Raw genomic sequence first — 25,643 nt, forward strand, 5'->3', positions numbered from 1 at the left:
TTTGTTTTAAGTTTATTTTTTTATTTTGAGAGAGACTGAGGGTGGGGGAGGGGCAGGGAGAGGGAGAGACAGAATCCCAAGCAGCCTCCGCGGTGTCAGCACAGAGCCTGATGCAGGGCTTGATCTCACAACCAGGAGATCATGACCTGAGCCGAAATCAAGAGTCTGATGCTTAAGTGACAGAGCCACCCAGGTGCCCCAGCACTTTACATTTTAAGTGTCTCACACACTTAAAAAGAGGGTTCGTTTGGCAAAAAATATTCATGTTTTCCCAAGGAACGCTTAGTTTATTCACTACAATTTTAAAACCTTTTCCATGGTGACCTTTGAAAATCCATGAAACTAGATAGAATGGTAAAATGAACCCCCATGGATCCATCACGCAGCCCCCAAATCATTCACCTATGGCCCGTCCTGCCCAACCACACCCCCCACCCATCATTTCCCCCACTTTATTATTATTTTTAAGCAATCCCAGATGTGATAGCATTCCATCAGTATGTAATTATTTAACAATTGGGGGGGTGAGGTTGGCGCCTGGGTGGCTCAGCCGGTTAAGTGTCCAACTTCAGCTCAGGTCATGATCTCACAGGTCATGAGTTCAAGCCCCACGTCGGGCTCTGTGTTTACAGCTCAGAGACTGGGTCCTGCTTCGGATTCTGGTCTCCCTCTCTCTCTGTTCCTCCCCTGCTCACTCTCTCTCTCTCTCTCTCTCTCTCTCAAAAGTAAACAAAGAATTAAAATTTTTTTAAAAAATTTTTTAAGTTTACTTATTTATTTTGAGAGAGACAGAGAGAGCACCAGCAGGAAGGGAGGCAGAGAGAAAGAATCCCAAGCAGGCTCTACAAGGTCAACACAGAACCCGACACGGGGCTCGAACCCACACAACTGGGAGATCATGATCTGAGCTGCAATCAAGAGTCAGATGCTTAACCGACCGAGCCACCCAGGTGCCCCTCTGGTTGTTTTTTTTAAAGTTTTTTTTAGGGGCGGAGCCTGCTTGGGATTCTCTCTTTGCCCCTCCCCCCCGAATAAATTTAAAAACTTAAAAAAAAACCCACAATCCCATTTTCAAACCTAAAAGAAAATTTAAAATAATTTCTTCGTATTATCAGTATTGAAATCTCCAACTGTCTTGTGAAGGCCACATTCGTTTGCATCCGGACCCCAAAATACTCACACTTTGTGATCACCCGCTTTGCCTTTTAAGTCTCCCTCCATCTGTAGATTCTCCTTCCATCTTTTTTTTCTTGTAAATGGCTTATTGCAGGAGACACGTTGTTCATTCCACAGGGTTTCTTACAATGTGGATTTTGCTGAATGTGCCCTTGGGGTGTCATTTAACGTGTTCCCCTGTTCGCTGTCCTTCCTGTAAGTTGATAATTTTACACCTAGAGGCTTGATCACAAGGAGGCGGCAACAAGAATGGGAGAACAGTACCCAGTGGTATTTTGGGGAGACGAGACCACGGGTCTTGGAGACTGAAGTGGAAACACGAAGGCAAAGAAGACGCTAAAGTGAGCTCCGTTCACCCCCTCTCTCAGTGTCAGGACTAAGGGTGTTCTGTGCTTTGGAGATGCTCCATCAAAGATCTTTCCTTTCCTTTCAAAAACTTTATGTGATTTTGAGCTTTTTAACATTTCTTAGTGAATTTTTGTGACCCTTCCCGAAGGTCATCATCTTTGTGAAATTTGAAGTGTGAAGCCCTCTTCTCATACTCCATGCTGTTCCAGAAGTTCCCTGATAAGGGCACTGTGTGGTGTGGTCCTCTGGTGACCTGCCAGCTCCTCTGTCTGGGTATCCCTCTGCGCCTGGACTTGGAAAGGAGGCTGGCTCCTTGGCTAACATGCTCCCGAGAACTTCACAGGCAGCACATGGGCGTGGAGACCAGCTAGTTGTATCTTTCATTTCATTTATTCCTAGAGTTTTAAACTTTTCCTGCGTGGACTCTTCTCCTGTCTGCAAGTGTAATGATAGTATTTTAACATCCTTGTTCCCTTACTTGTCTCCCTGCACTGCCTTGGACGGCTAGTATTGCAGAATAGAAGTAGCAAGAGTACAGATATGCCTGCACCTGATCTCCGAGAAAATACAACATTTTAACACCAAGGAGAATCTCTGCTGCCTAATTTTATACAGAGACTGTATTATTTAGGGTCCTCCAGAGAAAGAGAAACAATAGGGTGTCTAGAGATATAGACAAGAGGAGGTCTCCTATAGTATTTGGCTTCTGTAGTTGTAGAACCCAGGAAGCCCCACCATCAGCCACCTACAACCTGGAGACCCAGGAAAGCCGATGGTGTAACCCAGTCAAGTGTGAAGGCTGGAGGGTTGAGGAGCTATAATGTGAATCCTGATGTGGGTCTGAAGGCCAGAGAACCCAGACCGCCAATGTCACAGGGCCGGAGAAGGTGGATGGATGTCTCAGGTCAAGTGGAGAGAGTGAATTTGCCCTCCCTCTGCCTTTTCGTTCCATTCCAGCTCTCATGGGATTGGATGGTGCCCCCCTCCCCTCTGCTTTACTAGTTCACGGGCTGATCTCGTCCGGAAACACCTTACAGACACACCCAGAAATAATGTTTTCACCAGCTCTCTGGGTGTCCCTTGGCACAGTCATGTTGACATACAAAATTAACCCTCGAGGATGCCCTTTATTATGGAAATTCTCTCACCTTCTTGAGTTTATGCTAACAGGTTTTTTTTTTTTATTTAATGTATGTTAAATTTGTAAATGATGGTTTCAAATTCTGTGAATGTGGTCAAATATATTAATCTATTTTATAAGGGTAAGCCAATCTCGAATTTCGGGAATACATTCAACCTGGTCAAAGTGTATCGTCATTTTATTGCGTTTTGCTGGACTTGCTTTGTAATTGCTTAAAGTTTTTACATCTATGTTCGTGAATGAGATTGAGTCCTAAACTGTGTCTATGTTGTAATCAAGACTTTGCAACGCTCATAAATTTGCTCAGAACTATTTTCTTTTTCACTATCTTCTGGAAAATTTTGTGTAAGTTTGGATTATAAAATTCCTTGAATAGTGGAACTTACCCTTTTGTCCTCTTTCTTTAAAAAATTTTTTTAATGTTTCTCCTCTTTGGGAATAGCTTTAATATCTTATAAGCATCATGCATACATATTTAAAATTTTTCTAACATTACAGAAAAATACAGAGGCACCTGCCTGGCTCAGTCAATAGAACATGCAATTCTTGATATCTGGATCATGAATTCAAGCCCCACGTTGGGTGTGGAGCCTATTAAAAATATATATATACCAAAAAAAGTGCCAAAAATTTTTTTTCAAATTAAAAAATTTTTAAAAATATTTTCATAAAACCTTCTATCCAGTGGAAATCACTCAACATTTTGAGCGTATTATCTCCGTATTAATCATCTCTGTATAAATAAATGTCTAAATTTTATATAACTGGATGTGGTTCTACAGTAAACTGCTTACTTCCCACAACATTATTCCACTGACATATTTTATGTCAGGAAATAAAGAGCTTTATCATAAGTTATATTGATTACTTAGTCTGAACAGTAGTGTCTCTAATGATGACTAAAGTCTATTTTTAAAAATTGTGTTTTTGAGGGGCACCTGGGTGGCTCAGTAGGTTAAGTGTCCAACTTCAGCTCAGGTCACGATGTCACAGTTCACGTGTTCGAGCCCCACATCGGGCTCTGTGCTGACAGCTCGGAGCCTGGAACCTGTTTCGGATTCTGTGTCTCCCTCTGTCTCTGTGCCTTTCCCGCTCATGCTCTGTCTCTGTCTCTTTCAAAAATAAACATTAAGGGGCACCTGGGTGGCTCAGTCATTTAAGCGTCCGACTTCGGCTCAGGTCATGATCTCGCGGTCTGTAGTTCAAGCCCCGCATCAGGCTCTGGGCTGACAGCTCAGAGCCTGGAACCTGTTTCGGATTCTGTGTCTCCCTCTCTCTTTGACCCTCCCCTGTTCATGCTCTGTCTCTCTCTGTCTCAAAAATAAATAAATGTTAAAAAAAATTAAAAAAATAAAAAATAAACATTAAAAAAAATTAAAATAGAATCATACAACATATGGCCTTTTATGATGGATTTATTTCACTTAGGACATTGTTTTCAAAATGCATCCATGTTGTAGCAGGGATAAGTTTTTCTTTCTTTCTTTCTTTCTTTCTTTCTTTCTTCCTTTCTTTTTTTTTTTAGCCAAAAATATTCTCTTACATGTACATACCACATTTTATTTATCCATTCATCTGCTGATGGACATTTGAGTTGTTTCCACTTTCAGGCTCTTATTAATAATGCTGCTGTGGACATTCCCGTACAGGTTTTTTGTGGATAGATGCCTTCATTTCTTTCGAGCATCCACCCAGGAGGGGATTGCCAAACCATCCAATATATCCCAACATTGGTCCTTGTTTGCCTTTTTCAGGGGGCTCTTTCCCTTTAATTCTTAATATTTTTGTTTGTACCTTTTCTCTTTTTAAGAATTCTTATTGACAGAGGTTTGTCCATTTGTGTCTGTCATTAATCTTCTCAAATAACAAACTTTCAGCCTTCTTTGTTTCTGTATTACATCTTTGTTTTCTACTTCGTTGACCTCTGCCCTTATCTTTATCATTTCCTTCTTTATATATTCGATGGGCATATTTAACTAGCCTATTTCTAACTTCTTATGTTGAAAGACCTAGCTCATTAATTTTCAGCCTTTCCTGTTTCCTCAAAAGTGTTAAGGCTCTTAGCCACGAGCGGCTAATGGCTACTGTATTGAGTGGCACAGCTACATAACGCTGCCCAGAAGCTTCTACCAAACCGGCCTAGTTGAAAGGGTCTAGGAGGCACAGCCTTCAATCTCTCAAAGTCTTAATAAAGGGCCTTACAGTGGTTGCATTTTTTATTTGCTCTAGACCCTGTGGCCAAGGATTCTGTATTTTAACAGGTGCATTAGGTAAATTTGTGCGGCTAGGCCCACTGACCTGTGCGGAAGCCATGCATCCAAGCCCCATCCCGTTGAGCTCAGTGATACGTCGGCCTCCTGACTCATGTCAGCCCACACTCAGCCCACCTCCCCACAGCAGCCAGAGTGACCCCTGAAGAAGGCAAAACTGATTCCGACATCCCCTGCTTACAAGCCGTCAGAGGCTCCTCTGTGTCCTCAGGATAAGGACACAGGCAGTGCTGGGCCAACAGGCCTGCTCACGCCAAGGGGTAAAGGGAGGTTTGCTGGCCGTATCCCTTTCGGGGGCCTCAGCTCCTCGTACTAACAGGTGCCGGGCGCAGGGCAGGGTGCAGCGTCTGTGGGCCAAACACCCCAGACAGGGGCGCCGGGTGGAGGGAGGCCCCCTGCCGGCCCCGTCCGGGCCGGCCTGCAGGCCGCATGTGGTCAGGGGCTGAGCTGGGGCCTGCCGGGCCGCGGGGGCCGTGGGAGGAAGGAGGACCGATCGCCAGGTGGGGAAGCTGCCGCCCGCCTTCGGCAGCGCGAGGCGACGGCCTTGCTCACGTCTGCTCAGGTGAACGTGTCCTTCTCGCTGTCCCTGGAGCTGCTCTCCTATCAGAAGCTCCCGGCGGACCAGATGCTGCCCGGGGTGGACGTTCGGCGGCATGCCAACGGAGAGAAGGAGATGGTGTTCGCCCAGAACCTGCTCCTGGAGTACGCTGACCAGCCCGCTCAGGCGAGTCCCGGGCCTGCCCCCCCCCGCGCACCGAGGGGGGCAGCGGGCCAGACTGTCCTGGTGGGTCGGAGGAGGTGGGACCCCCCACGCGGCCCTCAGAAACGGGAGCGGCCCCGGCCCTTGCCCTGAGGGCCCGTCGTGCCCTGGAGGACGCCTTTCCCTGAGGACACACCCCGAGAAATACAGGTCTTCCTTCCCCATCTCAGCTCAGAACCAGGGGCCGTGCCGTGGGGTGGGACACGGGGCTCCCGGCTGCAAGACGCAGGTGAGGGCAGGTGAGGACCGAGAAGGGATAGCCTGAGGGGTGGGTTCGAGAAAGGCCAGGAGGAAGAATCAGTCTAGCCAGGCGGGCCCTCCAGCGGGAGCCCAGGGGCGGGGAAGGTGACGTGGGGGGACTGCCGGGAAGAGGGGAGATGGCCCAGAGCCCAGGAGGGGCAAAGGGCTGGGCCTCGGGGCCCCCAGGGGATGGAGGAAGGCGGGGAGCAGGAAACCCAGAGCTTGATGGGGGCAGGGGGAGTGGGGTGGTGGGGAGAGCAGATGGCGCCTTCCGGGCCCTTGACCTGCACACACGCCCACCGGCCTGGGTTTTCGATGCCAGGCCAGCCCCCTGCACAGCTGCGGTGCTGCCTGGGAGCTCCTCAGAAGCTTCCGCACTCGGACCCCTGGCTCCGAGCCCGGCAGGAGTGGACGAGGGCCCCCACGTTACAGGCTCTGCTCTGTCCCCCTAGGTGGTGCCCCTGAAGGCCACGGTGGCCGTGCCCGAGCTGCAGCTCTCCACCAGCTGGGTGGACTTCGGGACCTGCTTTGTGAACCAGGCACGGGTCCGGGAGGTCTACCTCATGAACCTGAGTGGCTGGGTTGTGCCTATGGGTCATGGAACTGAGACCCGAGTTGGTCTCCACACTGAGCGTGGAGCCTGCTTAAGATTCTCTTTCCCTCTGCCCTTCTCCCCTGCTTGCACGCTCTCTCTCTAAAGTAAAAATAAAATAAAATAGTTTCTAAAATTGGAGTAAACATAATTGAAGGCAAAATAGAACTGATGGCAAACAGTATCAGTAGTTATGAGGGATGCTATTTAATGATAAGGAAAACAACTCACAAAGAACATCGGACAATCTATTCTTGCTTCCCTTCTCCGTTGTGTTTTTTTTTTTTTAATTTTTATTTTTGGGACAGAGAGAGACAGAGCATGAACGGGGGAGGGGCAGAGAGAGAGGGAGACACAGAATCGGAAACAGGCTCCAGGCTCCGAGCCATCAGCCCAGAGCCTGACGCGGGGCTCGAACTCACGGACCGCGAGATCGTGACCTGGCTGAAGTCGGACGCTTAACCGACTGCGCCACCCAGGCGCCCCCTCCGTTGTGTTTTTAAACTTCAGTCGCTATATTGTTCATTTCTAGGATTCACGGCGTCTTCGGAGTTATGTTGCTTCCTCTCTTTGACCGTTTCAACAAATGTGTAACCCTTTCCCGAGAGCCCTACCACCGCTGGATGGCACATCGATGGTAAATCCTTCGCTCTATTGTTCCTGCCTCATACCGGCATCTTTCCTCCTGTACTCAAGAATTACTACTTCAAAATTTATCTTGGGTGAGATTCATCTTCCCTGGAAAGCCCTAGGAGTCTTGGGCTGTTGGTGGCAACATCTGTGTGAAATGGTTTTGTGTCTGCTTCTGCCGGGACCTCACAAGGTCCACATCTTTTTGTGTTCATTCCTGGGCTTGGGGCTGGTATCCGTGGGGCCGGGTGTTCCCCCGAGGCCAGCACCCGAGCCCCCTTCTGAGCTGCTTCCATCTCGCCATCAGCTTGTGCAGCCGCCCTGTGGGGTTGGGGTTGGAGGCGAGCAGTGTAAGCAGCTGGGTCCCACGTGTAGGTCAATGCCTGGGCAGTGGTAGAAATGCCCGAGCACCTGGGGGAGCCTAGGTGGCTCAGTCGGTTAAGCATCTGACTTTGATCTGAGCTCGGGTCTAGATTTTAGGGTTGTGAGTTCAAGCCCCGCACTGGGCTCCGCTTGAAGAAAAAAGAGGGGCACCTGGGTGGCTCGGTCAGTTAGGTTTCCAACTTCGACTCAGGTCATGATCTCATGGTTTGTGAGTTCGAGCCCTGCATTGAGCTCTCGGCCGTTAGCGCAGAGCCTGCTTTGGATCCTCTGTCTCCTTCTCTCTCTGACCCTCCCCCACTGTCATGCATACTCTCTCTTTCTCTCGAGAATAAATAAACATTTTTGTAAAAAAAGAAAAAAGAGGGACACCTGGGTGGCTCAGCTGGTTAAGCAACGGACTTCAGCTCAGGTCATGATCTCGCCGTTCGTGAGTTTGAGCCCCACACCGGGCCCTGTGCTGACAGCACAGAGCCTGGAGCCTGTTTCAGATTCTGTGTCCCCCACTCTCTCTGCTTCTCCCCTGCTCGTACTCTTTCTCTCTCTCTCTCAAAACTAAATAAACATTAAAAAAAATTTTTTAAGGTAAATAAAAAAGACTTTCTCTCTCTCTCTCTCTCAAAAAGAAAGGAAGAAAGAAAGAAAGAAAGAAAGAAAGAAAGGCCCAAGCGGCTGAAAGACACTGGTGACAGAGTTCCACATAAGCTAGTGACCATGACCCGGGCAGCAAGAACCCCACGATTTACAGGCATCCCAAGCTTACAGGTCATTCCTACAGGGAGCCCCTGGCTGATGTGTCTGCTGTTGATTATATCATAAAGACACCAGACTTGTAGGGTCATACGATGTGCAGCTTCATGCAATTTTGGCATTTAATTTTCATTATTTCATTAAGCAACCTGTGTGATAAGAATGATGTGGGAGACCAAAAAGAAGAAGGTTCTAGTCTAGTGCTGTCTAGTAGAGATGTAACGTGAGCCACAAATGCAAGTCATGTGTGTAGTTTTAAATTTTGTGCTATATTAAATAAATATAAATTTTCTGTTATGTTAAAAACAGTTTTTTAAAAAGGTGCAATAACTTCAATATCTTATTAACTCAATATCCAATATCTTATCATCTTTACACACAACGAATATAAAAAATACTGATGAGATATTTTATGTTTTCGTTTGTATAAATGTTTGAAATTGGTGGTTTTTTACACAGCACATCTTTTTGCTGTTAGTATTTATTTTTATCTTTGTAAATTTTATTATTTTATTTTTTTAAATTTGCATCCCAATTAGTTATCATATAGTGAAACAATGATTTCAGGAGTAGATTCTTTAATGTCCCTGACCCATGTAGCCCATCCCTCTTCCCACAACCCCTCCTGTAACCCTCAGTTTGTGCTCCATGAGTCTCTTCTGTTTTGTCCCCCTCCCTGTTTTTATATTATTTTTGTTTCCCTTCCCTTATGGTCATCTGTTTTGTCTCTTAAAGTCCTCATGTGAGTGAAGTCATAGGATTTTTGTCTTTCTCTGACCGACTCATTTCACTTCGCATAATACCCTCCAGTTCCATCCACGTAGGTGCAAATGGCAAGGTTTCATTCTTTTCAATTGCCAAGGAATACTCCGCTGTATACATACACCACATCTTCCTTCTCCGTTCATCCATCCATGGACATTTGGGCCCTTTCCATACTTTGGCAATTGTGGATAGTGCTGCTAGAAACACGGGGGTGCATGTGTCCCTTCGAAACAGCACACCTGGATCCCGTGGACAAATGCCTAGTCGTGCAATTGCTGGGTCGTAGGGAGTTCTATTTTTAGCTTTTTGAGGGACCTCCATCCTGTTTTCCAGAGTGGCTGCACCAGCTTGCATTCCCATACACAGCACATCTTCATTCCGACTATCGCCACATCTGGCTAGTGCCTATTGTGTGAGACAGCGTGGACCTAGTCTGTTAAGATATATAATGTCAAACTCTGAGTAATATTAGCCATTGATTAGATAAGCAAACTAGATAGGGTTATCTAGAACTGACTGACAAAGTCTTGTCCACCCAAAGAAAATCTAAGTCATGGAAGGGTGCACTAAGTCTTGCCCACAGCCACGTCTGAGGTTACCAGCTCCATCGTGCCAGCGCTGCCTGTCCGTTTCCTGTCCTGACCCGTTTCCTCTTCCAGTTTTCTGAGCCGCTGGCTGAATCCTTCCAGCAACGTAATTTGAGGTGAGGTGTTTAAATGTGGCTAACGTGTTGGTCATCACAACCCACAGACAGGCCTCCCCCAGAAAGAGCAGGGGAGGCCTTTAAAAATCCTGTCGGGGCACCTGGGTGGCTCAGTTGGTCGCCTGTCTCTTGGTCTCCGCTCAGGTCATAGGCTTACAGTTCGTGAGTTTGCGCCCCATGTCGGGCTCCGAGGCGGGGAGCCTGCTCGGGATTCTGTCTCTTCCTCCCTCTACCCCTCCCCATATCACGCACATCGTCTCTCTCTCTCTCTCAAAGTAAATAAACATTAAAAAAAAAATAAAAATAGGGGCGCCTGGGTGGCTCAGTTGGTTAAGCGTCTGACTTCGGCTCAGGTCATGATCTCACGGTTCGTGAGTTCGAGCCCTGCATTGGGCTCTGGGCTGCCAGCTCAGACCCTGGAGCCTGCTTCGGATTCTGTGTCTCCCTCTGCCCCTCCCCCCTCGTGCTCTGTCTCTCTGTCTCTCAAAAATAAAGAAACATTGGAAATATATACATAAATAAAATAAATAGTAAAAAATATAAAAAATAAAACATCCTGTCATCCTGTAAGCAGATAACTTGTGAGACCCCTTTTTCTGGGACCTGCAAACACCACTTGGGGGGCAATCTTGGGAAATTTGGCAAAGAACAGGGGGACCAGAAAATGGCACTGAAAGGAGGTGTGGGCACCAGCTTCTTGCTGTGCCCAAGCTTGGGAACACACACCTGGAGCAGGGTGTTTGGACCAGGCTCTGTGCACTGCGCTCCAACCCTCTCTGGGAGACCTGGCCTCCCTGCCTTTGCTCCGCGAGGTTGGACATTCTTTTCTGTCCTTCTCTCCGAAGCTCCAGGGAATTAGCTCCTCCCCGCAAGCTGGTGATCTTCCTTTTTTTCTTTTTTTAAAACTTTTTTTAACATTTGTTTATTTTGAGAGAAAAAGAGTGCGTGTGCATGCAGGAGAGACGCAGAGAGAGGGAGACCTAGGACCCCAAGCAGGCTCTGTGCTGTCAGCACAGATGCGGGATTTGAACCTATGAACCGTGAGATCGTGACCTGAGCCGAAACGGAGTCCGACGTCTCGTAGACTGAGTCACCCAGGCGTCCCTAGCCGATGATCTTCCAATTAAGGGGGCAGAGAAAGAGAAGAGCCAGGCCCTGCCCTCCCAGGGAGAAAGCATGTGCGGCCCATGGCCCGACCCAAAGGTTTCTGAGTCTGGCTAACGGATGAGGAGCTCTGGGCCTTCTCCAGTCTAGAGAAGCTCTCACACTGGCTGGGAAGGGCAGACTCACCCTCAGGGTAGTTGGGACTGTAAGCTGGATGTGGGGGCTTATCCCCAGGGAGGCGGAGGTCAGAGGTCAGCCAGGCTGGAGTCATCAGGGAAGGAATACCCAAGGATGTGGTTTGGGTAGTCCCCAAGACCGTGCTTATCTGTGAGTGTCAGAGGGAAAACTGAGCGAGAAAGCGCCGTGCAAATGGGAAAAGGAGTCATTATTCCCTGACACGTGCATACCTCCTTTCAGGCAGAGCTGAAATCTATCTCGGCCTGCCCCCACTAGCAGACGCCTGGGCTAGAGGACGCGGGTGGCATGGGTGCACAGTCCTGGCCTTACCCACTCCCAGCCCTCTTAGACACAGCCCCTGGAGCCCCCAGTCCAGAGAGCGCCTCACTGTCCCCAAGGGCTAGCTAAGGACATGAAGGACACTGAGAAGCCTGTCTGACCCAGCTTCCTCTGGGCCTGGGGCTCTGGGCTCTCCAGACACAGCCAATTGTGACCAAGCCATCTCAAGTCCAACCACGGCACGTTTATTGCCATGAATCACACCCTAGCTCACCCAGGAGGGACCATTTTCGGGGCTCGAGGGCTGGCCTTGGAGCAGGACTGCCCTGCCCCCCGAGCTGGACTGGGCCCCTGGAGTTCGTGGCCTGGAGTCCACGGCCCCACACCCAGCCACTCGGCTCCGGTCGAGATCGTCTGGGGGCCTGGACCTCAGTCATTCTGTGGGTCTGTGTCCCCTGCTCTGCCCGGCACAGGTGTGTGGGAGAGAACGTCGGAGTCCAGTTTCAGCATCGTGGAATCGAGAACCGTGTTCCTCACCACGTCCCCAGTCCCACCTTCGGGTGCCACTTCCTTGGCGAGCAGTTCCTCAGCCACGTTCCTGAAGAAGCCATTGAAGAACAAGTCACGAGTTGCATCTTTAGGGGCTAAGAAAAGCAGTGGTAACTAGAGGCAGCAGTAGCCACGCCTGGCGCTGTGATCCCGAGAGGTGGGGCTTTCCCACACCTGCAAGTCCCCGGCCAACTTTTGTCATGCGCCCTCAGGGACCCTCACCTCCAGGACCAGGCCTGTTCCATCTCCCAACCCTGCCCAGACCCTTCACACTCCTGCATCTCTGGGGCTCATCTCTAGCATTTACTGAGCAGCTGCCATGGGCCAGACTCTGCACCAAGTGCTTTATGTGGACTTAGTCTTACCAAGAGCCCTATGAGAGAGAAAGGCTAGGCCTCATGTCTTTCTTTACCTCTCTGTGCCTCAGTTTCCTCCTCTGTAAAATGGGGCACAGTGACAGGACCTATCTTGCATGCGGCTGTGGTTAGGACAAAGTATGAAAAGGCACGTGTGGAACAGGACTTGACACATGGTAAACGTTCAATAAAGGTTAGCTGTTTTTATTACTCTGGTATCATTCCATTTTGCAAATGAAAAAGCTGAGTCTCAGAGGTATTAGGTAACTCCCCTGGGCACATGCTAGGATGTGGCAGCAGAGACAGAAATCCAGGCCCTCTGGCTCCAGGGGCTGTTTCTTAGCTCCTCTTGCTGCTTTGCATTTCCCCCTCTCTACAAGGGGACAAACTCCTATTCATCCTTCAAAGCCCTACTCAAATGTCACTTCTTCTGTGACACCTGCCTCAACTCCCCAAGCTGAAGGTCCTCCCTCCTGGGCCGTCTATAGGTCCTGTGCATCCCTCCCTCAGAGCCCATTAAGTGAAGACTTTCTCCCCATAAAATATTGCTTGAGGCTGGGGACGTCTTACCTCTGACAACGCCTAGCACAGATGGTGCCAATAAGAGTTTGAGGAGGGAGGGAGACGGGGAAGAGGGTAGAGGATGCCCAGAGACAGCCACCCTGTGATATGAGCACAGGGCACTGGAGGACATCAGCCAGCCTCTGTCCCTCACCGGTGCTCAGGTCCCCTCAGGTCCAGGGGGAGAGCGACGGGCCATATCGGCCCAAACCCCAGGAGATGTGGTCCTGCTAGTCATGAGACCAGAAGAGACCAGAGGCCAGAAGTACCCCTGGGGCAATCAGGATGGAGCCCAATTCCCAAACGGGACCCTGGGCTGCTGCAGCCTTGAAGTCAGAGTCACGAATCAAGACTGGGTCCTCTTTGAGGACCCGAGAGTTAAGACCGGAAATCAGAGGTACTCAGAGAGCTGGTGGCCAGCCAGTCCCTCTGCCATGGGAGGTAGGGAGCCCAGGGCATCTCCATGGACAGCACCCAGTCCGGACAGGCAGCCAGAGGGGAAGGGAGAGGGGAAGACCTGGCCTGGGGTTGGTCAGGAGAGCCAAGAGGGTGGGAGCTGGCAGAGGCCAGGCTGCACGGAGGGGGTCATGGCAGCATCCGGGAGAGCTGGGCAGACTTCTGTAGACACAGAGTGGCCCTTGTGTCACAGGGCCATCTGGCAAACAGGCAGGGATAGACGGTGCCTGACTATTCTCAGTGCCAAGGGCCAGAGCCCAGGGGCCACACACACCTACCTTGTCTGTAGGGGGTAGTGCTCCAGGATATCAGGGAGAGGCTGGTCTTGCGTTTCTGGCAACAGGGAGCAGAAGAACAAGGCCAGGATGGCTGAGACGCAGCAGAGGAGGATGGGGAGGAGGGTGAGTCTCTGGCTGATGATCATCAGGGACGAGATGGCTCCAGCTGCCCAGGCCAGGGACACCAGCCCCAGACCTGTTGCCCTGGAAGGGGAGGTGAGAGCTCGTCTGGGAGGCCTCCTGGGCCCAGAGGCTGGCTGGAGGTGGGGCGGAAACAGCAGCTCCCCAAAACCTCACACTCTCCAGTCTCCAGCCCATCCCGACTCCCCAGAGACCCTTGCACAGCATTGGGCTCCCCCCTGATTCAGGGCAAGCGGTAATTTCTTCTGGGCCTACTTCTTGGAGCAGGAGACCCACCCGGCAGTGTGCGGGCCCGCGGGGAGAAGCCAGGGTGGTGGCGTTGGGTGGGGGGCAGGACGCTGCCACCCTCACCATGGCTCCACGCTGCGGGGTGGAGCCTCAGGGCAGGGCTGTCACATCTCGGCCCGCTGTGCAAGGCGGAGACTGCAGTCAGACTGCCTGCTGCTGCCATTCGCTGTCTGGCCTCCACCTGATGCTGTGGTCTGAGATCGGGCTAATGATGGAGTCTGGGGGATTTTCTGGAGGGTCAACGGGGTGACCCAGGGAAACCACTCATCATCACGTGCCTGTCACCGGGTGCACGGCCGTTCTCACGGAGGTCTCAGTCTCCATCCCGCGTGCCCTCGCCATGCCCCCCAGGGGCCCTGCCCGCCAGGCCACCTACCTGAGGACCGTGGGCAGGAGCTCAGCGGTGTAGATGAAGAACACGGTGACCGAGGCCGCCAGGCTGAACTCTCCAAGCGCGACCATCAAGACCATTATGGATTTCAGCTCTATGGCCAGACAACGGGGCCACCTGAGTCTGGGGCCGTCCTCCCCTGGGGACGAGGGTTGGGGGCCGCCCATCTGCTCTCCCTCCATCCCTCTTCAAGGCATCTGAACAGTCCTCCCCCACCACCTGGTGGTCAGCTGGTCAGCAGACTCAGGCCGGGCCAGGCCAGTATATCTGCGGTGAGATTGCTCCTCCCCTCTGCCTCTCAGTCCCCGCACCTCTGCCTCCCGGCTCACTCCTTTCTTCCACATCCTCACCTGAGGCCGCTTCCCCTACTACTCGACCTGCTCAGGGCCCTCCCACCTCCCCGGCCATCCTCTGCAAGGTAGACCAAGCAGGGAGGGGTGCACAGGGGCCGGGAAGGGTTCGGGCCCTGGAGCCCCAACTCTTAAGACATTCCAGGATTCCCGATTCGGGGCAGCCAGATGTGCGCGTTGAGGAAGGAAGAGAAGATCCCAGAAAGGCCATTCCTCAGCCTTGGGGAGGTCCGGGGGCAGGAGGGAGCTGGAAGCTTCCAGCTCTCCCTCTACCAGCTTCTCCCGGGCCCTGCCCGCGCCCCGCTCCCCACTCTGGCCCCAGCTTTGCTTGGCTTTGGGATGAAACCAGAGATATGGTTCATCTATTGGGGATTCCTAGTTTCCCTCACACATGTGAGAGTCTTAAACGTTTCTGTTTGACTCAGTGTAGGCCCACTGTTTACAAAAACCACCAAGCCATAGGAATTTAAGAATGCCTTGGTTTCCCCATTTTGTTTTAGCCAGTCAACGCTGCCAGCATCCGAAAGAGGAAGGGTCTCAGGCAAGATGTGCACAACGCTAACCCCCAGAGAGCAGGAGGGCTCCCCCTGGAGGCAGATCTTGGACAAGCTCCCCCACCCTGACCCCTGCAGCTGAGGGGGCTCTTGCCGTTAGCAATTCTGATGGAGTGAACCCTGACAACTTAACACCCACATCCCCAGCCCTGCCACTCTCCAGCCCTGTGACCTGGGGCATATTCATCATCTAAGGGCTCTCTGAATTTTTTTAAAAAATAATTTATTGTCAAACTGGCTTCTATACAACACCCAATGCTCATCCCAACAGGTGCCCTCCTCAATGCCAATCACCCACTTTCCTTCCCCCCACCCCCCATCCACCCTCCGTTTGTTCCCAGTATTTAAGAGTCTCTTGTGGTTTCCCTCCTTCCCTCTCTGTAACTTTTCCCCCCTTCCCCTCCCCCACGATCTTCTAAGTTTCCCAGGATCCACATATGTGCGAAAACATATGGTATCTGTCTTTCTCTGCCTGACTTATTTCACTTAGCATCACACTCTCCAGTTCCATCCACGTTGCTACAAAAGGCCAGATTTCATTCTTTCTCATTGCCACGTAGTATTCCATTGTATATATAAGCCACAACTTCTTTACCCATTCATCAGTTGGTGGACATTTAGGCTCTTTCCATCATTTGGCTACTGTTGAGAGTGCTGCTATAAACATTGGGGTACAAGTGCCCCTATGCCTCAGCACTCCTGTATCCCTTGGGTAAATTCCTGGCAGTGCTATTGCTGGGTCATAGGGTAGATCTATTTTTAATTTTCTGAGGAGCCTCCACACTGTTTTCCAGAGGCTCTTTGAAATTTTGAAAATATTGCCACCCCTGCCCCCCACCTCCATTTCCTTGTCTGGTTCTGAGCTGAAGGGTACTGCGCCTTCCTGGGAAGGAGAGGCCTCCATGCAAGAATGTTCCGGAGAGTTTAGCCCACTGTTACATGCAGTTTTCAGTGGGCAGGTCATTTTTTTCCTGGTGGGGTCACAGATAAAAGGCGTTTCCCAATCAGAGGCTGCAGATGAGAGGCAGGGCCGGGGGTACCAGTTGAAGGCCTGTTTGTGTGCCTCCGTTCATATGCAACCATCAGATCTGACCGGAAGAAGGCCACCTACTCTCCCACACAAGGATGGGTCCTGGGACAGCACTCCCTCCTCTCCCAGGTTTCTGAGAGCTTCCAGCACTCGGTCTCGGAGTTCTCCTTCGGGGAGGGCAGTGCTCCAGTGACTGGCACCAGCTCAGGAGGGTAGGTGAGCTGTGGGAGCAGGAGGCTGGCTCCCCGGGGTGTCTTGTTGGCCGGGCAGGGCAGGAGGAAGGGGTCTGAGGAAGCAGGAAGGCTGGGGGCTGCCGAGGGGAGGGTGAGCTGTACCTGGGGGGAGGATAAGGATAAGCAGGCACGTCAGGGTGCCTTGGAAGAGGCTCGCAACCAGGCTCCACTTCCTCCCGATCTGCTCGAGGAGAAAGATGCAGCACAGCCGGGCGGGCACCTCCATGATGCCAGGAATCACTTGTCCGAAGTGGATGTTCATGGCAAAATCCTTCAACTTGAAGCACAGCGTAAAATAGCTGTAACTGACAGTAAACCTGAAATGAAGCCAGGAGAGAGACATTCAGAGAGAGAGAGGGAGATACAGACAGGCCAGGAATAAAGACAGGGGCAGAGGAGCGCCCGGGGGGCTCGGTCGGTTAAGAGTCTGGCGTGATCGCGGCTCAGGTCACCATCTCACAGTTCGTGAGACCAAGCCCCGCGTAGGGCTCTGTTGACAGCGTGGAGCCTGCGTGGGATTCTCTACCCCCACCCCCTTCCAGCCCCTCCCCTGCTCGAGAGCTCTCTGTCTCACAAATAGGTCAGTGAACTTAACAACAACAAAGACAGAGGCAGAGTCAGCTGGGAGCTGGGCGGGACGGGCCGGGAGAGAGAAACAGAGAGAGCACAGAGCTCTGGACCCATAGGCCAGCTTCCCGCCTGCAGCCCGCTTATGCCCCCTTCCCTCTCCAGAGCCCCCGACACGCCCTGCTTGCAGTCCCTGCCAGCCGGTCCCAACTACTCACCACACACAGCCCATCACCAGGGTCACCCTTCGGAGGTGCCTATTGTTATAGAAGTCCAGGACAGACGCCTTAGTCACCTTCTTTCTGGGCAGCTGGAGCTACAGGACAAGCGGGACCACCAGGGGCAAGGCCGAGACCCCGGCTTGCTCCCCACCCCCACAGGACCTCAAGGCCCTCCCGCCCCCCACCCCCGTCCCCCACAGTCCCAGCTCGGCCTCCGGCCTTCCACTGGCAGGGTTCGATGTCGCTGCCTCCGTTCTCCTCAAACAGTGGACTGGGGACACCCTGTGGGCGGAGGTCCCACCTGAAAGGAGGAGGAAGGAAAAGGCCCTTCCTGCAGCCCCTGTCCTGGCCCCACTCCGGGCCCGAGGCCTCTTACCTTGTTCAGCAGACTTAGGGGAATGGTCTTCTTGTTCACGCCCGCCGCGTAGCACAGCATCTGCTTCGCTTCCTCCAACTTCCCGTTCATCAACAGCCACCGTGGGGACTCCGGCAGGATCCTGCACGTACCACCCGCTCTTACCCATCCTTGCGAGATGCCCCCGAGACCTCCCACATGAGGCGACGTGGGTGTCGGAGGACTTGAAAGAGACCATCAACCTCGGGCGCCCCTGCCCCTTTCTGGCAGTCAGCCCTTCCCCTGCCCCGGCCACACACGGCCCCCCTGCTGCCCAGTGTCACCCCAGACACAGGCTGCCTCTGCCCTCCAGCGTCTTCCCCCTCGCCTACCTCTACAAACTCCCTACCTTCCGATCTCAGGCGTCAGTCCCGCCTGCCCAGGCACTCTGAGGGCACTGTCCCCCACGCCCACAGCCTCTATTAGAGCCCCGCTCTCCTGGGTGGCATTTCCCTGCTCCCTCTCTGTCTCCTAACAGCTTGCAGAATATGGAGGGCAGGACCCCAGGGCCCAGCCCCTGATTGAGTGAGTAGAGGTCCTCCCTGTCCCACCTCCTCCCTCGCCACATTGCCCACTGCCTTTGACCTCTGCATAACTCTGGTCCCTCAGTTCTTCCCGATCCTCCCGGGCTGTCAGAATGTCCACGGACGAACATTTATTAGGTGCCCTGGATTGTGCCTGATGCCCTTACATATATATATATATACACACACATATATATATATATGATATGTTACATATATATATACATATATATATGTTACATATATATATATATATATCATCCGGTTTAATCCCTGCCCAGCCCTGGACCTAGTTTGATTATCCCCTTTTTATTCCCAGCCTCGAGGGGTAAGGACTCGCCCAGGGTCACAGAGGCAGAGTTAGCATGGACGTCAGTGCCCTGATTGGGCACTCTTTACAAACTGTGCCATCACTCCCTGCAGATTCTCGCGTCACCCTCCTCTCGAGGCCCTAGCCTGAATTCCACGGCCAGCAGTGTATACATGTGCCCATGACACTGGAGGCAGCCGCATTCTTATCAAATTTGTTTAATGTCTATTCATTTCTGAGAGAGAGAGAGCACAAGCGGGAGAGGAGCAGAGACAGAGAGAGGGAGAGGGAGACACAGAACCCGAAGCGGGCTCCAGGCTCTGAGCTGTCAGCACAGAGCCCGACGCGGGGCTCGAACTCACAAACTGTGAGACGGTGACCTGAGCCGAAGCCGAAAGCTTAACCGATGGAGCCACCCAGGCGCCCCAAGGCAGCTGCATTCTTTCTGCCTGCCCCTGCTCCTGCCCTCCCCTGGGGCCAGCCGGCAGTGCCCCTGACATCCTTCTCCGCTGTAAGGCTGAGGAACTCTCCTAAAGAAAGTCACCCAACTGGGACTTCTTCAGAAAGATGGGAGATTGACCACATGCCCACTCTAAACAACACGAATGAAAAAGGATAGCAATAGAGAGAGTGGGAGAGAAGACCGGTGGAAGAAAGACGTAAGAAATACACATAGCTCAGAAGCTGAGGGGCTGGAAACCTCCGGTTCCTGGTGGTAAGACTCTCTTCCCGTCCCCAGGCTGCTGTCATCTCTTCAAACCTGGCAAAGGAGCCTGCTTTTGCGAAAGGGAGTCAGTCTGCCCTCCCACTCCTTGCCTGGAGCTTACTGATCCCGAAAAGCGGGAGCTGCCCTGACAGTCATTTCCAGGAGAGCTAATTCGTGTCCCCTCAAGTCGGAGCGCCTACACGAAACCAGAGATGGGGGAGCTCCCCCTCAGGAAGGAAGTCGGTGGGAGCCATCCACGATGGCAGGGCGGGGGCTGGGCGTGGTGAGAGTCTTTTTGACGAAGTGGACCCTGCTGTCTTGAAGTCACCCCACGTGCTAGGGTGAGGGGACCCCTGCAGAGAGAGCCCGGGGAGTGACCTGCCAGGGACAGGGTGCGGAGAGATCACAAAGACAGTACCTAGAGCATGAGAAGACACGGGTGAGCCCCTGAAGACCCACAGGCGGGCCCCTGAGGCACCTGCATTTGAACATCTGCCCTACAGAGGACAATGACCATGAATACAGCCCCTGTTGTGCACTTATCTCTTTTCTCGAATGGCCCCTCCCCTGCCTAGGATCTAGAAGATCACCGAGCAGGTAGACCGAGGAGAAAGGGCAAAGGTCAGAATACTGGCCTGAGCCGGCTAGCCACCGGGGAGAAGCTGCCAACTAGACGGGAGATCAAGTTTTAAACTGGCCTGGACTGGATTTTTTTCATGCCCGAAAGTGCGTCTGAATGATCAAAATGAGACTTTTTTCTTAGAACTAAGACTGACCCTAAAGAGATGGAACCTGCCCAAGATAATGTCACGAGTCAGCAAAGGAACAGCTGACAGGGCGGGTCTGAAGAAAAATGGACCCCATTCAATGAGCCATCTGTTCACAGAATGTAGAACTAGGGAGGCAGCTACCAGAAGAAAGAGCTAAGAGTCCAGCGTCATGGCATCTGGGGAAGGAACTGGGGGGCTGAGGGGAGCTGAAACTGTCCACTTACTTTTCACCACAGACCGTCTGGTTGTTACGTAGTCGTCAACCACATGCATCCATCGCAGTGGTGACATTTCGAAGAAATGTTTCAAGGTCAAGCCGTGAAACACCATTTCCTAGTTACATGACAGAGTCACGCCATCTGGCATCAGCTGGGTCCCCACGGGCACTTGGGCATCCCGGTGACTGCCAAAGACGGTCTCCAGCACCTGCCGAATTTGGAAGGTCTCCAAGCCACCTACCCGGCCTCACTCTTAACTGCTCACTCCTCTCACCATCCATGTTGGGTATGGCCCAGTGGGTAAAACGCAGAGGCTCCGGGGCCACACAGGCTGAGTCAAATCCCAAACCGCCACTTTGTAGCTATATGGCCTAGGGCAAGTTACTTCCATTCTTGGAAGCCTCTGTTCTCCCCTCCCCGCCCCCCACCCCCCACCCCCCACCCCCCACGTCTTCAGCACCCAAGAGACTCACACCCATCTTTCAGGGTCGTAAAGATTAAATGTGATGATTCCAAGGTGAGACCTGATCCTTCCTTCACACTGAACTGCCTGGCCCTTAATCAGGTGATTTCAGTCTCTTCCTCTTCTCTTCCCCCCCTCCCCAATCACTTGTCCCTTCCTAGCTTCAGTCCCTCGGGTTCCTGTCTGTGACGCCCCACAAGTCAGAGCATCACATACCCTCCCTGACTCTGCCTTTGCTGTCCAACCACGTTATCACTTTGCCCCTGCCCACCGCAGCCCAGCGCTGTGGAAGAGTCACCTCGTGGAAGGCTCCATTTTTCAGCCTCTCTTCAGTCCCTCAACCCCCTGCCACTTCACTGAGGCTACCTCCAGGCCACCAAGGCCAGTAGACTCTTCCCCAGCATCACCTTTCTTGCCTTCAACCTTGACCATGCTCTTGTCCTGAGCTCCTGCCTCTCAACCCTTTGCCTTCTGATTTCTCTGTTTCTCTGACATCTCTTTGAGGGTCTCCTCTGCTGGGGGTTAAGGCTAGGGTTCCAGACGCTCGGCCCTGGGCTCTCCCTCATTACATCCACACCCCATCCACTTTCTTCAAGGGAAAATCCCACCCACTCCACCCCTTCAAGGACCCCCCGAAACCCTCAACTTCCAGCCCGTCAGACCCGTCACTGCGCGTGCCCTGTTTGCTCACCAGATATAGAAGATGAGGGGGAACACAGGTGCACCACCCACCAGAAACAGCAGCCGCCAGTGGGGAAGGCTGTTGGCAAGCCCTGTCAGGAACATGACTCCCACAGAGAAAAAGCAGTGTTCCAGGATGATGGCATGGGACCGGTGCTCAGCCACTAGCCACTCAGTGGCTGTGCGGAGGCCAAGAGGACAAAATCATGGTCAGCTCAGTGTCCCCAGGGCTACCCCTGTACCCAGACTCCTGAGATGCCCCAGCCCTGCTCTGGACAGTTCAGCCTGGGTGAACGTTCTTCTGCCCTAGGTGGACGTACTAGATGGCCTCCGGTCCTTTCTCAGCCTGACTGCTCCCTCTGAACACATCCTGCCTGACCCCATGTGTCTCTCTCAGAGATGGCTCATTTCTGGGTACAAGTCCTCACACGTGGTCTGACACACAGTGAGGCGAGGAATCTGTGCCCTTGTGTTTGTTTTTAGTGCCTCGGGGCTTTGGCCACCCCGGCCTCGGGCCCTGGGGAGAATCTAGTTCCTTCTGACCCGCTCCAATGAGAGGAGGTCTCTGGCCGGGGACCCCTGAGCTCACTGGGCCACAGCAGCTGTAAGCTCGATGAGCATATGGGCACTTAGGGCTTTCGCATTCCACAGGCCAGGGATGAAATCCCAGCTCCTTCCTGTAACTGTTGTGTGGCCCTGAGCAAGTTGGTTACCTTCCTGAGGCTCAAGTATCCTTCTCAGTTAAAGGGATAATAGATGAGCGCCTACTGAACAGGGTGCTGTCATGACACGCTGAGACAGTATGTAACGGGGTTAGCAGCTCGCCTGGTCCTTCCGAAGGGCTCAATAAATGTAAGCCATGTAGGGGGGATGCGAGAGAGGTAAGGGGGGTAATGCGTGCGGTACGAGGGGCCTAGGGTGGAGGATGAGTCTGGAAGGGCGGTCTGCGGACATTGGCCCGCATCGCCACAGGCAGCTGGGAAGAACCTCTTGCCTCCACGGCCTGCCTGGATTGGGCCTCAACTCTACTCGTCCTGCAGGGTCCCTAAGTACCCGCCAGCCCCGCCCCGCCCCACGATCGCCCCGCCCCACGATCGCCCCGCCCTTCGATCGGCCCCGCCCCTCCAGGCCCCGCCCTCTGCTCCCCACCCGCCCCGCCCCTCACAACACCTGCACGGCCGGCCGGCTGGGGCTCACCTAAAGACACGCTGCTGATGGTGTAGCCCACCAAGGCCTGGGACACGCCGAAGCGGAAGAACAGGTACTGGTGAAAGGTGTTGACGAAGGCTGTCCCGAAGCCGAAGATGATCAGCCCCAGCAGCGACATCAGGATGGTGGGGTAGCGACCCAGCCTGCGGGCGGTCGAAGGGAGGCTGCGCCTAGCCTAGCGCGAGGGCCTCCCTGGCTCGCCCAGCACGACACCCGGGGCCAGGCCTTGAGTGCCCCTACCCTCGCCTGCCCCAGCTTGAGACTCTAGCTCTGAATGCACTCACTTGTCACTCATGAGCCCGAAGATGAGGGACCCGGTCAGGATGCCCGCGGCGAACATGGTCTGCATGCTCTCCGAGTTCTGCTCCTTGCCACACACCAAGTCAAACTGGGGGGGGTTATACAGGATTGGCTACAGGTCTCCACCCAGGGCCAGCCTTCTGGGTCTAGAGACTGCACCCCTCTACCCCGCCCCCAACCCGCAGGTGGGCCTTTAGGCAGAAGAGGCCTGGGTCAGGGACCGGCAACCCGGCCTGCAGCAGGTGCCTCAGGTGTCACCTCTGCATTCTACCCGGCACCTGGCAGACTCTGGGAGTGAGGCCTGGAGAGAGGGGACCAGAGGCCCAGGCCAAAATGGGGAAGAGGCCGAGAGGGAACTGAGCAAAGACGGGAATCACTGAAGACCCTTTCCCAAGTACAGGTATCAGGCCTCAGTCTGGAGATTCCAGTTGGGCAGGTCTGTGCGGTGAAGGGCCCAGCTTGCAGCTCGGGCTGAGAAACCCTGTAGGAGGCGCCCGATGAAAACTGCTTCTTCCCCGGGGCTCTCTATCTTGTGTGAGTTCAGAGGGCAGGGCCTCGACTACAGAGGCAGCTCCCCGGACAGATGGCAAGGCCTGCCGACTGACATTTGCTTCTGCACCCAAATCTGCTCCAGCTTCCCGGCGAAGACAGCTGAAGCCGGGGCTGGACAACAGGACCCTAAGGTTCTGCCCTGGCTCTGCCTCTGCAGGGTGACCTCGGGCCAATCACTTCCCCTCCCCGGGCCTCAGTTTCCCCACCTGCTCAATGAGGGTGAGGGCACATCTCTGGGCCTGTGAGGTAGCTATAGACAACTCAGGAGAAGGCACACCTCATTGACCAGTGATCGCTTCTTGGTGTCAGGGTAGATCCACCCATCTTGGCATGACTCTGTGTGGTTGAGGCCAAACTGGATGATAGAATCCAGGTCCCAGGCTACGGGCAAGTACATGAGGCACGTCTGGAAACTTCCATTGGGTTCTCGGGGCAGGGTCAGGTTCATCTGCTCAGCCTCGGTGAGGTTGGGGCCCACTGCTAGAATCCAGCTGGTATTACAATAGGGCTTCTGGGCTGTGAACACGAAGACGTCGGCAGAGATAAAGAAGGCCAACAGGATGTTGGGGATGAAGGTGAGGACCACCAGTCTCCGCTGGAACGTGCCGAACTCCCCCACCGCATCCAGGATGTGGGCAAACTTGTCATCCTGGTTGGCTTCTGTGGCCCTCAGTCTGCGTAACAGCATCTCCAGAGACCAGGAATTGGGGTGTTCTTGTGCCTCGTGCTGGTTCAAGTTCTTGGAAGGGTGGTGGGATCTGTGTTTTACCTTGCAGTTGCTTTCTCCTGACATCTGTTCCAAGAAAGGACGCCACTCAGGGACTGCTGCTACCACTTCCCAGACACGAGAGACTGGAATGGGAGCCACTGGTCAGAAATGGGCCTCTCTAGAGCCTTGGAATAGTTTGGATTCTGGCCTTGATGTTCTCTGTAGCTCCCTCCTTGGCTTATGAAGTTTCTCAGTCAACGTCATTTGTCCCCCATGAGCCCCACCCACCCCTGATTTTCAGTACACTGAGGGTTTTTTAAACATTTGAGAAAGTGTCACTTCTGTTGTCATGAGTAAGTTCTGAGAAGCTTTGGTCTCCCACAGCTTTCCCAGAACTGAAACTTTGTTGACACACACAGGGAGGCACTGACAGTCTTGCAAAAGTAGGAGAGGTCTCCAGGGACAATTCCTTCAAAAACAAACAAACAAACAACACCCCCTCCCCGCACCCCCCTCTCCCCCATATCTGGACCAAGAGTTGCCAGGAAACTGAGGCCAAGATAGGTGGCTGGAAGCCTTGACCACAGAGGTAGGGAGCCAAGCCTGGGCACCAGCAACATAGAGCCAAACTGGAAAGGCAGGTAAGGGGAAGGCAGTGCGGGGCAGGGGCGGGGTGGGGGGGGGGAAGGTAGCAATTCTGACTGTAAGGAGATTTATTACCTTGGAACAGCAGCGAGGTGGGAAACGATGCTTAAAACTGTGTTGAGCTGAAATCCTCAGTGGAGCTGAAAGAGCTCCTGGGTTGGGCACCAGCAGAAGCAGAAACAAGCCTTCTCTGTTAAGCCTGCACAGATTACAATCAAGCAAAGAGTTCAAAAAGAAAGATTACGAAAGTCATGAGAAGGCAATCCATTCTGAAACAACAGCTCCTGGCTGCAGGTGTCAGAACGGTCAGTTACACAGTATAGAGCCACTGTCGTACGCGGTTTTCAAAGAAATGAAAGTCGTAATTACAGGGTGGACCCACGACAAGAATTGACAAAAAGCAGACATTTTCGGAGGGCAGACGCTGAGCTTCTAAATGAAACAGAAACACCAAACGGAAGACTGCTGAGTCAGATTTGATGCAAAGAATTAGGGAACTGGAACGTATAGCCAAAATGTGAAACAGAGGCCCAAAGACTCAAGAGATACAAGGTTTCCCATGCATGGAGACATAGAGAAGCAAAATCTAAAGAGAGAAAAGCAATGCATTTTCTAAAACTTGGAAAACATGAATCCATAGTCTCAGGAAATAGTACGTCCCAAGCAGGATCAATGAAAAAGAAACCCACGGCTACGCACATCGCAATGAAGCTATAGAAGGCATCAGTGACAAAGGTCTTCGAAAACGTCTAGAGAGAAGACATATCACTGACGAACGACCAGCGGTGGTAGCCTTCTGTTAAACAAAAGTGGGTAATCAACAAGGAAACCAGAAGAGAGTGAAAGTCTTTAGGAAAAAAGAAAAGAATAG

The 25,643-nt window shown here is 52.7% G+C and overlaps 1 protein-coding gene across 4 annotated transcripts; it reads right to left on the bottom strand.

Moving 5' to 3' along the window:
* Window positions 1-10,853: 10,853 nt before the first annotated feature.
* Window positions 10,854-24,970, bottom strand: SLC22A14 (solute carrier family 22 member 14). 4 transcript variants are annotated; one of them, XM_019418720.2, is made up of 12 exons: window positions 24,848-24,956; window positions 23,696-24,211; window positions 22,851-22,954; window positions 22,555-22,709; window positions 21,368-21,536; window positions 17,668-17,788; window positions 17,289-17,386; window positions 16,606-16,820; window positions 14,322-14,430; window positions 13,517-13,720; window positions 11,703-11,914; window positions 10,854-11,185 (listed from the first exon to the last, which is right to left on the bottom strand). In XM_019418720.2, the coding sequence occupies exons 2-11, from the start codon at window positions 24,209-24,211 to the stop codon at window positions 11,746-11,748; spliced, it is 1,860 nt and encodes a 619-aa protein (XP_019274265.2). In that variant the 5' UTR covers window positions 24,848-24,956; the 3' UTR covers window positions 10,854-11,185; window positions 11,703-11,745. The 4 variants fall into 4 exon arrangements, 3 of the variants coding, with proteins under 3 accessions (XP_019274265.2, XP_019274264.2, XP_019274263.2); XM_019418719.2 differs by lacking the exon at window positions 10,854-11,185 and having other exon boundaries at window positions 11,541-11,914; XM_019418718.2 differs by lacking the exons at window positions 10,854-11,185; window positions 11,703-11,914 and adding an exon at window positions 13,020-13,400 and having other exon boundaries at window positions 24,848-24,970.
* Window positions 24,971-25,643: the final 673 nt, after the last annotated feature.

This window comes from Panthera pardus, unplaced genomic scaffold (genome assembly GCF_024362965.1).
Source record: "Panthera pardus isolate Hobbes unplaced genomic scaffold, ASM2436296v1 HiC_scaffold_16, whole genome shotgun sequence".
NCBI lineage: Eukaryota > Metazoa > Chordata > Mammalia > Carnivora > Felidae > Panthera > Panthera pardus.

What these genes read in the sequence shown, in the direction of transcription:
- SLC22A14 (XM_019418718.2), bottom strand. Translation starts at nt 24,211, where the DNA reads ATGTCAGGAGAAAGCAACTGCAAGGTAAAACACAGATCCCACCACCCT. An exon ending in TTCGGGCTCATGAGTGACAA is followed by an intron (nt 22,710 to 22,850) that starts GTGAGTGCATTC and finishes GACCGCCCGCAG; the next exon opens with GCTGGGTCGCTACCCCACCA. An exon ending in CTGGTGATGGGCTGTGTGTG is followed by an intron (nt 16,821 to 17,288) that starts GTGAGTAGTTGG and finishes GCTTCATTTCAG; the next exon opens with GTTTACTGTCAGTTACAGCT.